The 14,909-nt window shown below is 44.1% G+C and overlaps 1 protein-coding gene across 11 annotated transcripts in view; it reads left to right on the plus strand.

Moving 5' to 3' along the window:
- The window catches only part of LOC104048382 (24-hydroxycholesterol 7-alpha-hydroxylase), a 34,657-nt gene extending 24,361 nt beyond the window's left edge, over positions 1 to 10,296 (plus strand). For 4 of the 11 annotated variants that reach the window (XM_064448176.1, XM_064448184.1, XM_064448185.1 and 1 more), the window contains 5 exons: positions 407 to 540; positions 1,409 to 1,504; positions 3,186 to 3,274; positions 6,895 to 6,982; positions 8,416 to 10,294. In XM_064448176.1, coding sequence (XP_064304246.1) covers positions 407 to 540; positions 1,409 to 1,504; positions 3,186 to 3,274; positions 6,895 to 6,982; positions 8,416 to 8,487 — 479 coding nt within the window. In that variant the 3' untranslated portion in view covers positions 8,488 to 10,294. The other 7 variants (XM_064448177.1, XM_064448180.1, XM_064448178.1 and 4 more) reach the window with 5 other exon arrangements.
- The last annotated feature ends 4,613 nt before the right edge of the window (positions 10,297 to 14,909 follow it).

The following is a 14,909-nucleotide window of genomic DNA, read 5'->3' on the forward strand; positions in this document are numbered from 1 at the left end:
GCCCTGCTTTATGTGCTAGTGTTAACGTAGCCCGAGAGCTCAGCCATGACTACTTGTCTTGGTGCCTGCAGTCCCTGAGGTTGCCATGCAGTGTCCTGCCAAAGTACTGAGAAAGTCCAGGGACTCTCAACTTCCAAGGTGACCTTTGTTTGGCCTCTTCTGGCAGATGGCATATCTACAGCTACCTTAGAGTTATTAAATTATCTTCAGTGGCTTTTCTTAAATTATACTGATTTTGGTCCATTTATTTATTTTGAAATATAAAGAAAATTTCTGGGTGTAAACAAAGTCTTACAGTCTTAAGTGTTTTTCTGTCAGAAGTGCTAAAGCAAGACATGTCAACATGTATCAAAACAGGTGTGGAATCTAATTTTTACATGGAGTCTTCTTTCTCACACCACAACAGGTAAAGAGAAGATAGAAGTCTCTGAAGAGGATCTTAAGAAGCTCCCTTTTATTAAATGGTGCACTTTGGAAGCCATACGGCTGAGATCTCCGGGTGCAATCACTAAGAAAGTAGTAAACCCGATAAGAATTCAGGTGATGTTTTTTCTTTTCTTTTTTTTCTTCCCCAAAAGGATGCTGTATGATTTGCAGGCAAGTGGCCCCCCAATAGATCTAGATGAAATTAAAATAGTAGAGATATTCCATAATGTCACATATAACTTCTTTTTAGTTTAACAGATTTATTCATCATCATTATTTTAATTGTCATTAATTTAAGAGTGGTTTTGCTTCTTTTGCTCATAGTCTTCAGTTTTGTATTTAATTTAAATTAAATTGAATTGACTTGGAGATACTGTGCTGATGCAATATGAAATAGTAATCACACACATAAAATACAGTAAAAGGCACCACAATTTAGTAACTAATAAAACTCCTTCTTTTCTGTTTGTTCTCTTCAGTGCTCTTTAGAGGGGAAGTGCCAGTGTTCGAGAGTCTAACAAATGTTTGGGAGAAAGATGCTCTCTCTTAAGCAATCAGCACTCGTGCCCATTTAAGAAATTACTGAAGTCCCATAAAGGCCTATTGTCATATAAGTCCTTCTATGAATTTCTTTGTGTTTTGAAGGAAGTGATTAATAAAAGACTTAGAAAAAAAGCATTTCACGTGGTACATCAAGAAGTGGGAAAAACAGAAACAAGGTTTCTGTTATTTCTATACCTGAAAAACCAAATGAGAACAAAACCAGCCTTCCCACACTCTCCACTGTTTAGGTCTTTCTTATGCAAAAAAGGGCAACAGCAAGAAGCAGCTTCAAACATGCAATATACCCACCATGGCTTCACCACCTTCACTTGTCCTCTGTTAGGACCTTCTGCTGGTGGAAGAGGAGTACTAAGGAGGGTCTGTTTGGTGAGTTGAGCCCATGATTTTCAGTTTTCTTAAAGTTTTTTCTCCTTTTCAGAATTTCACCATCCCGGCAGGTGACATGCTGATGTTGTCGCCATACTGGTTGCACAGGAATCCAAAATATTTTCCTGACCCAGAAATGTTCAAACCTGTAAGTTGTCACTGTTAGCACAGGTATTTTGCTGTCTTTTCTCCTCTTCACTTATTTCAAAACAAAAGCACATGAATGAATTGGCTTAAAGTTGGGTGTTTCCCATCGTCTAGAAGAAGGCCTTGTATGCGGAGATGTGCACAAAAAGGAGGAGCCTGTAGGAATAAGCAAGACTTTAAGGTTCAGTTATATATTCCAAATATTATGGTACTGCTTTATATCACTTTATCTTGATTCAAAGCCTGCCATGGAAAGACCCCACTGATTTCACTGTTGAACCCAACTCCAAGGACTCCCCTCTCCCTGCCGTCTGTCTGTACAGCTCATCTTCACATATTTACCCAGGCTCTTTGGTCTTTCCAGTCAGATGATTTCTGGTAGGTATTAGCTCTGCTAATTCAGTAGCTCATCTAGAGTTTCTCGATTATTATTCCACTCCAGGTGGCCGAGTGGGCAGGCTTGTAACTGCTCTTTTTAGCGCCACCTGCTATAGAACAGTTTGTTGTTTTTATAGAAATACATCAAGGAGTAATTTAAACAAAACTTCCCTTCTAGCAAACTCTTCAGCAATTTGAAATCCCTCATAACAACTGCCTGTTTGAAACCCTAAGCAGAAACCTTGATGCAGCATGTTATTTCATTAGTAACTGTATTCCTAAAAAGCAAGATAGCTTGTTTTTTTTAGAAACTCACCCTTTTTCTGCAAGGATTAGGTGAGCACCCCGTGGACATTGCCATTCCAATTGCCTTCCTTCGTCACCACTGAGATTTCTTCTTGCTTTTATTGGATATTGGTGCTAACAGGTTTCCTCTTCAGAAAGCTCTAAACAGCCCAAGCTGAAAAAAATCCAAAGTAGACAAGATTACATCGTCTTTAACACAGCTTCATCAGAGGAGTTTGCCATCATAAACTTGACAGGGTGTTACTTGAAGGCCTTGGTAGGGTTGCACTGAGTTTCTGGAGGCTGGTATAGTTTGTCACCCAGGATTCAAGAGATTTACGTCTGTCAGTGTCGCCCACCCAAACTTTAGCTGATATTGCTTTGCTCCTCATGTTGTTCCTTTTCTCTTAAAGCAACTCAGGATGGAGCAAGGAGCCCTCTGGGTACAGACAGGCTGGTTTTGTTGAGAAGAGTTCATTTTCTCACACACACTGGCTTGTACCTGAGGGCTGTGCAATCCTTGCCTTTCCCTTGTGTGGCAGCTCATGCACCTTACGTATAGCTGTGCACAGCGTCTTAGAAATGGTTTGTGTGCAAGACATGCACGAGCCATTTCTGTGCTGTGATACAATTTTGTGGCTGAGGGAAGGTACTGGTTGACCATTTGCTTTAAATGTGCATGTATTTAAAAGGAGAAGGTTGCATTTTTAGGGGCATTTCAACCGCTCAAGGTGCAGGATTTAATAAAATGGGGAGGTATAGGAAGAATGCTTTAGGGGTGATTTTGAAAACCTCTCCAATACTAAGTATGTTTCAAATGGGACCCTCATTTCTTTCCCTAAGTTGGTGCTGACTTTTGAATCCAGACTCCAACACTAGCAGGTTGAGTGCAAAAAAAATGGCATTAGTGCAACTTTGTATTGAGGATTAGCTGTCCAAGGTCATTTTTAGCCTGGAGAAATAAATTTAAGCTTTATTTATATAAGGCTAATTTGGAAAAAAAAAGTTTCTTCCCACAGGACCGCTGGAAAGAGGCAAATTTAGAGAAGAATGCTTTCTTGGACAGCTTTGTGGCATTCGGAGGAGGGAAGCATCAGTGTCCAGGAAGGTCAGTGAAACAGCTGGGATTTATTTATTCCCAAACCCTGCAGAGAGCAACTCTCTTGAAATGGGCTCCTCTTACACTTACACTTACACTTTCATTGCTTTGCTCTACGTCAGTCCTCTAATGTTCAGTATTATCTGGGCCTGTTTAAACTGATTTGAAAGTGGTTTCATTCCTGGAAAAGACAGGTTAAGTCATGATGTAAAAGCAGAATCTAAGACTAGCGTATCAAGGGATATCCCCCAGGGAGGAAAGTCAGCCTGACTCTGCTACTGCTGAGGCACCTTTCCGTCAAGGGAGAGTTGTTCCACTTACTGACTTGCCAGTTTACAGATGCAGGCTTTTAGGTTGCCATAAACCAGTTCTAAACTAACCTAAAGAACATTTCTCTGGTCTGAGGCTCTCTTTCCGTCCTCTGTGATGCCACTGACATCTTTGCTAATCTTCAGATATCTTAACTGTCTCCTCTTTGTTTAAATCCTGTCTTTGCATTAAGGCCCATGCAGTTGTACGATGGCTTAAATTGCAGGTCCTGTCTCTCTTTACTCCTCCAGCAATGCCAGCCTTGGTGCTTCCTGCGTTCCTTCTGCTGTTTTCTCTGCTGTCCCTCTTCCTGGAACAAGTCCCAGGGAGCCAGCTGCTCCTCGTTTCTGTGTTCAAACATGTCTATGCTCAATTCTCTGCCTTCAAAATCTGGTCTCCTCTAGGAAGCAAATAACCAAGAATCCTTAAAACTGGTCAGTTTAACTCAAGAGTCCCATGTGGAGCGAGGAATCCAGAGGGTGTTGCAGAGGATCTGCATTCTTGAATCCGCACCCTATAGCAGGCTGGACATGAGTGTCAGATAAACTTTGTGAAGACATTAAAGACACAAACAAAATGAATAAAACTGCACTCACCATTCAGGCTTGCCAGAGGAAAGTGCTTGCTCACTGCTGCACCTCTGTGACTTGTACCATATTCCTGAGCTAAATATGAGCATAGCCTCATTCCTAGCAAGGGCGACAGCAGAATTCACAAGAGACATCCGCAGGTACAGGACAAGCTGCAAAACAATGTTTCTGAAAGCGCTTGTTTATATACACTGACCTATTTCTTTGTTCAGGCTGTTCTCTGGACTCTGATAACATCTTTAAAATAAGTTTGTGGTTAGAAAGAAAATAACATTTCTACACAGGCAGTGGATGGAGAATCTTTTTCTTGCTGAGAGGCAAAAAGTCCTTTCAAACCCTTTGGCAGTCCATGTGGTGACACACGCCTTCATGCTTTTCAGCAATAATTCTACAAGAATAATGTGGTGGTCTTGGAAGAAAGGAAATTAAGTCAAGGGATGTACCTAGATCCCAGGTTGCAGATTTCTGTGGTATGACTGAATGAAACAATGATATTTCAAGTTTAAGATGCATTTTCATTTAATTCAGTTCTGGCATTTATAAATGTAATGTATGAAATGTTTCATTTCTCCGTTGCAAAAGTTCATAGTGACATTAAAAGCTAATTTAATCAAACTGAAAGCTAGAAAATACCTTGTAAAATATTCTAGCAAACTGACATGGGAAGAGCTCCTACAAAGCCATTTCTGAGCCATCTTCTTTTTTACCTAAAAGAAAAATTTTATATCAGTGAAGCTACTTTTGCCTAACCAGGTGACTATCGCCTGTGTGACTGTGCTTATCTCGCATAGCTGTCAGTTGTCTCCTACCTTATGCTGACATTGTAAATCCTTTACCACAATGGGCATGATTTCATCCTCGGACTCCATTTACTGCAGGACCTCAATCCACAGCTGGGCTCCTGGGTTCCAGCACACCAATATGGAGCAGAGTGCACTGGGGCAAGGTTTCAGAAAGCACATCTTTGTCAAACCCCTTTGTCACTAAATAAAACAGGAAGGTGTCGTGACTCAGAGTTTTTACAGGAAAACTGCTCTAGAACTCGGTCATGAGTATGAAAGACAGGTGGGAACTAAGGGGCATTTAGCTTCAAGAGATCTCATGGTTTCTGCCGTGGAAGGGAGGGATGCACGGTGACTCTGCACTCCTGCCTTTCACTCCTGGGCTGTCCCTCTGGCCACCCTCAGACATGTGTTACTTATCGTCCTTGCGCCTCAGCATCTCTGTTTGCAGAGCAGAATAACGGCAGCCTGCTGGGAAAAATGCTTTGAGATCTGACGGTGGGAAGTCTGCTGTCAGTTACATCCATTGCTGCTCGGACAGATTGCAGCTGAGCCCCAGTGTGCGTCTGGAGGTGTCAGAGCCGGTCAGCCCGCATCCGGCTGTGCTTGTGCTTGAAGGACAGCCCTCCGTCAATGCAGCATTTCCACTTTCAGGGCAATCTAGAGGCACTTTGGCATTTGGCCACATCTTGGCACATCCGTGCCAAACCAGTGAGGATGGCTCAGAGGCAGGAGCTCAAGCTCCAGAGGTCCAGGGCCGTGCTGTGCGAACAGTGCAGCGAGGGTAAGGAGCCCACCTTTGTACGGTGCCGCAGGCATGCAGTTTGGGCTAGTAAGTGCTGCCTGGCCTGAGCTAATTTCCATTGAACTATCTCTGCACTGCATTCCCCCGTGCTGAAGGTCACCAAAAGCTCCCTATCTCAAAGTAATTCCAGTGTGAAATCACAGAAATAATTTGGGTCTGAAGCTACGCCAAAACAAACAAGCATCCTCCCACTCTGGAGCACAGTGCGGCTCAGTGCATGGATCTGGGTGGCTCTGCAGGAGTTAGCTTGGGTCTCGTGGGGCTTATTATCTTCCTTTTCACACCTGCCAAGCCAAATCCAGGCTGACGCCATGTGCAGTCGTGTCGCCTTCCCCCCAGCGAATTCCCCCAATAGCTGTTTTATCCAAGTTTTCCTGCATCTCTCAGATAATGGAAAATAAGCTGTGTAAAAGAGCAAGGTAATATTACTATTCTAATTAGGTATTTAAGACTTATGTCTAAATTCTGCAAGTGAGCAATCCCATGACCTGGCATAGGTGCATGCCTGTGCCCGAATGCAGAACTCTTTTGTACATACCGACCTTAAAAACCAATAACCTAGAGGAGTTCACCTGCAGTTATCTGAACTCTTCTCCAACTGACTAAGAAAGGCCTTTCTGAGAGTGTTACAGAAAGAAAATCATGCCCCTGGGTCTCATACTGCATTTGAATGCTGATGAATTAAATAATAACTCCTACTGTCACAGCTACTCTGATGTCATCAGGCTCCCAGCTGTACTATATAACTTTATATAGCACAATTAGTCATATAGCCTTTTCTATATTTGGCTGTCTTCTCACTCCTATGAAGTTATTTCAAGTCAGCATGCGTTAGAAGAACAGAAATGTTTACACAGTGGAAAAACCCATAATGATAAGGGGCTGTTTTAAAATAGGGTGTCAGAGGGGTACTGTCGGTCTAACGTTTCACCAGAAGGAAGGGGCAGCCGCTACATTCGTGTTCTTCACTGAGTAATGAAGCTGAACAAAGCCACAGCATATTTTCCTATTGAAGATAAACCTTCAGGCAGAAATGAAGCATGGAATGTGAAATGTGTCAAAGACACCCTGTTTCTTATCTGATGATAACACACGTGTGATGGTCAGGCTGGACAGACAACATTTTCCTCCCTTTTCTTGCAGGTGGTTTGCTATCATGGAGATCCAGTTGGTCGTTGCGCTGTTCCTGTACAAATATGAATTTGTGCTTTTGGATGCAGTACCAAAGGAGGTAAAAGATCCGTGCATTTCTATAGCATTCCATGTCTTTATATCCTTCATTCATCATGCTCAGCTGAACAACCATGCTAACTGTGGTTATGTATAATGAAGCAAAGTGTTAATACAACATGTAAGGAATAACTCGATCATAGAATCATTAAGGTTGGGAAAGACCTCTAAGATCATCAAGTCCAACCATCAGCCCAACACCCCCAGGCCTCCTAAACCATGCCCCAAAGTGCAACATCTACATGTTTTCCCAACACCCCCAGGGCTGGTGACTCCACCACCTCTCTGGGAAGCCTGTTCCAGTGCCTGACCACTCTGTCAGTAAAGAAATGTTTCCTAATATCCAATCTAAACCTCCCCTGATGCAGCTTGAGGCCATTTCCTCTTGTCCTATCACTAATGACTTGGGAGAAGGGACCAACACCCACCACACTACAACCCCCTTTCAGGTAGTTGTAGAGAGCGATAAGGTCTCCCCTCAGCCTTTGTTTTAACGCAGAAGACCCAGAGTAGCTCCAGCGACATCAGTGGGGCTGCGCTGTCTATACAAGGATGCACCTATATGCGTATTTTGTCTCATCATTCCCTAAACATTACACAAGATTTGATAATTGCTTTCTGCCACTTAATAAACAAATTAATATGGAACTGGATTATTAATACTTTAAAAATATTAAATCAGGCGCAGCACTCGCAGTGCTCTTCCACTACACACTCAACGGTGGAAGAGAAGTGTAAGGCTGCATGAGCAACTGTGACACAGAAAGGTTTACCATTAAGGGAGAGTGGTGCAGTAATTTCCTTCCCTATTTGCACCGTGTCCTTTCCCCTTTCCAAAGATCCGTGCTCCTCACAAACAGGGACTGCTGCAAAGTCGGCGTGTCTGCCTGTCACAGCCTGAACCTGACAAACATGCCCTGTAGCTGAACTGCCAAGAAGAGGAAGGAGTTTAGAGTGGCATGGGCTGGGTATGATTGCCCTTTAGGCTGGAAGCTGGAAGCTGGGAGAACTTAATTCCTCAGCTCTCCTTGAAGAACCTGAGATGTTGATCTCAAGTAGTGGCAGAAAGTCCACCTGGAATATGGAGGAAGGTTGCCTCTTCCTGAGTGATGGTGTGTTGTCACGTCAGCCTTCACTGGAGTTGACTGCAACTTGGGTCTGCACCCACAGGCAGTTATGCCGGTGAAGGTATTCAAAACCATTAGAGTTTCTTAAGATCTAGTGTGTCATCCTCTGTCAGAGCAAGTGGAATAAAAAGTAATCATGAAGGCCCTACTCAGTGGCTTCAGCAAAGCCAAGAAATACTCTCAATATTTGTTCTTGGTTCTCTAAGACCAGAGCTCCAAGAACATGTTTGTATCTTTATGTTAAAGCACAATAATTCCATTAACTGAACTAACCTAAATGTTTCTACTGATTTTCTTCTTGTGGCAGAGCCCTTTACATTTGGTGGGGACGCAGCAACCCATGGCACCATTCCGGGTGCAGTATAAGTGCCGGGAATGAAAGCTGCCAGCACTAACTTCCCTTCCTTTGCCAGCCACCCCGGATGGATGGACCACTGAGCTGCTTCCTTGTCCTACATCTTCAGATGGGTTCTCTGCCTTAACAGTTCTTAATTTCAACTTTAAATGCTGTACATACTCTGCGCTGTGGTATGCCATACCGGCATAGTCGTACCCGTGCTCCTCACCTGATCGCCTACCTCCTAGTATTTAAAAATCAAGCTCTCCTGCTGCACTTATAATTTGTGGGCTGATAATTCACAGACTCTGCAAATCTGACACACTGAAGTCACCAACCAGACGGGACAAAAAGCTGCTGTGTCTGGAAATCCTGCACAGAAGTTGTGCTAGAACCAGCGGCAGGGCAGGTCCCTCAGGCCAGGTCACTGCTTCCTGCGGGTCTCTTCAAACCAGGGGCAAAGCGGAGCCTTGTGGTAACTCCACGCAGCTCCCTGGCACTGGTGTCCACCAAATACAGGACAGTGCTGAGCAGAGGCCTCCGGATCAGATCCACAGCCACGATAAACTGGCATGACTTCAGTGTCACTGCCTGTGTAGGTAGGTGAAGGTTTGGCCTGCTCCGCCTACAACTGGTGCCAACTTTTTGCGAATGAAATGCATTTGTAATGGAAAAATGGTGAGCATGGGAAACACTGGGGTCTTGTTCCACTGGAGCACCTAAAATTTCTACTGAGCTTTATTTGCCTCACAGGATTCAGAATCGGTCCTTGCATGAACATGCAATGGAAGTTTGATTGTGACGTTTGGCTTCTAATGAAGTGATTGCAAGAAAAGCTATTGCTATTCATTAGACTGGCTGTCTAATACCTAGAACATTTTTTCTTTCCCTTTCACATGACTTATAGCACAAATTGCACAAATCTATAAATATTTAATCCTATAAAGCATACCTAGTAAACGTTGTTCAAAGAAGCTGTCAAATAAGTTCAGATACCAACACTTTAGCTGCTGTCAGATTTCATGTACGATAGTAGCTGGCATGTACTTTCAGTCTTTTCAGTAAAGATTGTTCATCATCTTAAGAGGTATTTGCAAAAAACCACAAATGGACTTTCAACAACAGTAGAACGACGAGAAAAGCATCCGTAGGAAAATAACACGTTGTATAATTCATTAACTGAATTAATGGTAATGGATACAACAATTTAACAAACTTCAATGATTTATATGGCTGGAAAATGATTCGTCCAACTTCTAATTTAGCTCATAATGGTTAACTCTGCAAGAGCTGCACTCTTAACTGCTGTTTCAGTATCTCTTCTGTAACTGAAAACTACTCCCTCGTTTTCATGTGTGGTCATTACCTAAAAGTGTATATTTTAATTTTAAAATTTGGAAATGTCCACAATATCTGTTCAGTTATCGTGTAGTTTTGCGAAGGTAATTTTTTTCCCAGTGTGCATTTCTTTTTATTTTTTCTGTTTAATTAATTTTGGCGTTTGTGTTTTTGCATGTGTGTGGTTTTGTTTTGGTTGGGTTTTTCTTCCCAAGAGCGGTAATTCAAAAAAGTAAAACTCTGTAATGGCAAACTTGACTTTAGAGTAAAAGGTCATAGAATCACAGAATCACAGAATCACAGAAACATTAAGGTTGGAAAAGACCTCTAAGATCATCAAGTCCAACCGCCAGCCCAACACCCCCAGGCCTCCTAAACCATGCCCTGAAGTGCCACGTTTACATGTTTTTTTGAACACATGTAGATGTTTAGGTCCCTAAAGGAAAGTATAACCGGAAGGTCAGCACCAATGTGGTTAGAATGAATAAAAGGCACCTGAAGCCACCTGTGAAGATTTACAAAGACACTGCTGCTGGTGGGTTCTAACCTGTCCTAAACACAGTCACAGTTCTGGTGTAGCCTCTGCGTATTGCGGAGTTTTTCAGACTTGGTGTGATCTTGTGCCTGCTGAGGGCTACATTCTTCTTCCTTCCGCATCCCACAAGGATAGCCGGTGGGCAATGTGGGGCTATGTGATAAAATCCATGTTCCCCCTGGTACACAGGGGAGCAAAAGCAGGTGGGGATCCTGAGCGGTGCCCTGCCCAATGCTTCCTGGGGCCAGCCGCGTCCTGGTCCTGGGGTGACACCCCGCCGCAGCGAGGGGAGCAGCTCCCAGCTTTTGGGCTGGGGGGGAACACTGCCTGTTGGTATGGGGCACATCGTGGGATGCAGGGGAGGGGCAGCTTGTAGCTGAACAAGACTTCTAATGGGATGTTTAGGGGAGGAACCAAAGGTGGGGAAAGGGAGGGATTGAGGTGGGTTGGGAAGGAACAAAGGTGGAAAAATAGAGGGATAAAGGGATAAAAGAGGTTAGCTGCACGTACACAGGCTGCTGAGCGGTGTGCATGTCTGGCTATGCCCTGTGCCTGACCAGTGCAGCCTGCCCTGTCTTCTTAATGCTCTGTCCTAGCCTCTTCTCCTGGCCGAGGGGCTCCCGTGCATGCACACACATGGGTATGGGGGTGCGAGTGTGGCGACGGGAGCGGGACTGCGGAGGGCTTGGAGGGGCCACGGGCCCGTGGTGCCGGCAGCTGGAGGGAGCGTGGGTGTGCATACTCTGTGGGTGCGTTATGTCAGCGTGCGATCGCTACCACAAGTCTAGCCCGCCTCGCTGGTGAGGAGGAGAAGTGTGTGTCTCCAGGGTGAGGCACGTGGGGCAGCTGGCAGCTGGAGGGCCTGCAGGGCTCAGGCCAGCTGCCACAGAGCCCGTGGGGTTTGGGGGATTGACTGAGACCCGTTTGTACGTGTGTGTGTGTGTCTTTGGGCGGGAGGCAGCTGGGGAGAGCAAGGATTCAGGACCAGCTACCAGAGGGATCGGCATTGTACATGTGTATTTTTATATACATTTTGCACTCACAGACCTTCACGCTGATCTGCCAGAGAGGGGAGCAGGACAAGCCATTGGTGCTGCTCGTGTGAGCGCTCAGTGCTTCTGTCGGTGTTGGCCAGCGGGGCCATCGGTGCGTACACGTCGTACGGGTGCGTTTGTGCGTGAGCCTCGCTGCAGGCTGGACTCGGGTGTGGAGCTGCAGCAGCCTCACCTCTGTCTGGCTACTGGATTTAGCAACTCTCTGGCAGGCTAGAATTGTTCATTAAAATATTTGTCCTGAGAGGCAGGACATATTTTTATTAAAAAGTAGGCTTTTGGCAGGAAAGAGGGACCTGTTCTTGACAGCCAGAGATTCCAAGCAAGCAGGTGAAGAAAAGAGAGCTTGACTCTGGGATCCCCTCGCGGTGTGGCTGCCCTGCAGTGGGTGGCAGCTCCATGCGCTTGCCATACTTCCCTAGGCAGAAAAAAACCAAGGGAGGTGGATTAGTAAAGCAATGTGGTGGTCAAGTGATAGAGCTAAATGGAGTCTTCTACCTGGAAATGATTCAGAAGCTTCTGGGGGAGGGAAAGCCAGCACTTTCCCACTGGGACAGGGTTAAACGGGCATTAGAAGGTCATCACGATACCCTGCGTGGGACTGGATTAACAGTATCTAAATTATTCTTCTTCAAGCGTTTGTCCAGTCTGCTTTTAAATACGGCAGCGCTGAATCTCCATGGAGGATTTGTCCTCTTACCTGACTCTCCTCCTGTTAGAAAGCTTTTCTACATATCAGTAGGACGAGTCAGAATCAAGTTTTTATTGATACTACCACCACAAGGGTATTACCTCCTCTCCACAAGCAGATTTTTAACACCACCACCCCCCCCTCCCCCCCAAAAAATATAATATATTTTAACCTGTCTTTGTATTTCTACCTTCTGGATGTAGTATGGATGTTCAAGAGAATGCAGTGGGTCATTCCTCAGAAACCATCTTAGAAACTGCAATTGTTCCTCCTCCAGACATGCTACGGGCCAGATCTATGTGACCAAAACCCAGGGTCTGGGCTGGCCGGGACTGTAGGTTGGTGTCCATTTATACTGGGATAAGTAACTCCCATGTCTAAGCCAGTGAAACAAATGGTAGGACTCTTCTTAACAAGAGAGGAAATGAAGAGTTAAGAGAAATGAACAATAATACTCTTTTAAATCAATTTTCTTTTGATACTTTTTGAACTTTTTTGCATGTTAAAGAAGATTTCCAGGAAAAAAAAAACCCGGAAACTATCACATTGCAGCCAAACCTTTGCTGATACTTTTGAGGAAAGTATAAACGTTTTTCCTGAAATCATAAATTTCCTGTGGAAGTATGTTATTTGACAAAAAACTCATCAAAACATTTTGAGTTAAAATAGTTGACCCACTGCAAGTGAATTCTTTTCCAGTCAGCACGGTGAAAAGATAACCCGTGCTATCAGCAGCCACCTCCCAGAATAATCGCAACTTCTTTTATGTCTTCCTTCTAACGAGCCTCACTGAAGGCCCCTCTCAACTGCACTTAGCAGTCAAGTATTTCAAGTGGTCTCTTTCTCTGCGTGAGTAAAGGTATTTGGTATCTTTTAGGTGCCACTGATTGTCACAGAAACCAGAAGTTTAGGCTTAGCACTTATACCTCCTGGAAATAGATAGCTGGGGACTAAAAGATACAGCTGTAGCCACTGAGAGGTGAGCTAAAAATAATGACTTCCTTTCGGAAAGAAATTAATTCTAAGGCCCTAGCTCTGTGCTGCGCCTAAGCACTGCGCCAAGCAAAACTCGACTTACGGACGTGTTTTGCTTTAAGCAAACACTGAAAACGGATTTGCAGAATAGGAGTGGGTTTCAGTTTAAGCACACACGAAGCGCTTTGCTAAACCAGGGTCCAAATGCCTCGGTTGCTAACCCCTTGTTTAGTTAGTCTTGGCATCTGTGTTGTAATTTTAAAGGTATACAGGGGTTAGTGGAAACAGTGAGGTAGCGTTGCTCGTTATAGGTGAAACTGGCAAACGTTAAGGCCTTTTAGGAAAAATATTTTTTTAAACGGTCACATTTATAGCATAAACCAGTAGGCTTTTTTGGCAGCAAGCATCCTTCCCAGTTATTTGGTACATTCTAAATGTGTGGCTCATCACATGGCAAAAAATATTTCCTCTCCACCGGTATGCAGTGGAAGGGGAATTAGACACAAGAAAGGCATTCAAAAGATAGCAAGTGTTTAATTGAAACAGCCAAGGAGAAGCTTTCATCGTGTAGCCATTCTGAATGACATTGGACATGCGACTGAGTGGCACAGCGTTATTTATTTTTTTTCACTTTGATCATAAAATTACTAGGAAAGGTTTAATGGAGTTATAAATATCTTGTTTCCATGAGAGTCCTGGGAAGATAATTATAGCACTGAAGTCTTTACAAAGATAGAGCATTTATAAAATTATATTATCTGAGGACTCCAATGGATAACGCAGGGAATTCTGCGCTCTATTCCCAGCTCCCCTATTGACTCACTGTGCTGTTTGGGCAAATCCCTTCATCACTCAGTGACTCAGTTTCCTCATCTATACATTGGGGTAATAGCGATAATTACCCACTGCTGCAGAGTCTATATGGATTAAGAGCTGTAAGTACTGCTCACGCTCATCAGAGCACTCAAGCCATCTTACTGCTAGTGATGGACCTCTGTAAGATAAGCTATGTGCTTCCCTGAATTGGAGCTGTCATTTTTGTGTTACTGGTGAATGACATTACTTGTAGAGTTACAGTCAATATTCAGAAGAAATACTTTGAACCTCTTAGTTCACACTTTTTTAAGATGCTGATGAAACAGCTGTAGCCCAGACTCCTCAGAAATAGTTCAGTTTTAACACAAAGCTTGGAATTTAAAGACTATGGACAAGCTTCTTGTGCAGTAAAAATACAGTGTCCTTTCATAAAACCAACCACTACGTAGAAGCATTGTCTAGAAGGTTGTCTCGCAGCCACCTGTGAGATAGGATCTACATCTATAACTTTCCTAAGTTGCATCAGGCTTCTTCACTCGTGCATTAGAAGTTGATACATCATCTTTCCCGAGTACCAAGCAAAGAGTTGGAGTAACAACCACCAAAGGAGCTTAACGTACGAGTACAATGCAACTATTACTGTTCAGTCCTCGCAGCTTTGAAAAAGACAAGTGAGGAAAGAAGTTACAGCAAATGAGCAAACAAGTGGGCCCGAGTGCCAGTGGGATTCTGTGCCTGACGGGGATAACACGGGTTTTGGATATGAAACCAAGAAATTCTGTGCTGGAGAGGAGGTACTACGTCCCCCACTGGCGGCACTGTAACCACCCTGGCTGTGATTCCAAAAGGCTGTTGATAAACTTGAGAGAGCTCAGAGCTCAGTCAGGTGGTTGATGAAAATGTTGCTAAGCCTGCCAAGCCTTGGGTCAATCTGGTTAGCCTAAGGAAAGGAATGCTCAGAAGGGACTTGAGCACAGGGTGAGGAAACCGAAGTTCAGTAATGGATGGGCCTTTGGAGCTTGCTGTACCTTTCTGCTGCAGACTGGAGTGAAAATGA

Source organism: Phalacrocorax carbo, chromosome 3, assembly GCF_963921805.1.
Source record: "Phalacrocorax carbo chromosome 3, bPhaCar2.1, whole genome shotgun sequence".
Classification (NCBI taxonomy): Eukaryota; Metazoa; Chordata; class Aves; order Suliformes; family Phalacrocoracidae; genus Phalacrocorax; species Phalacrocorax carbo.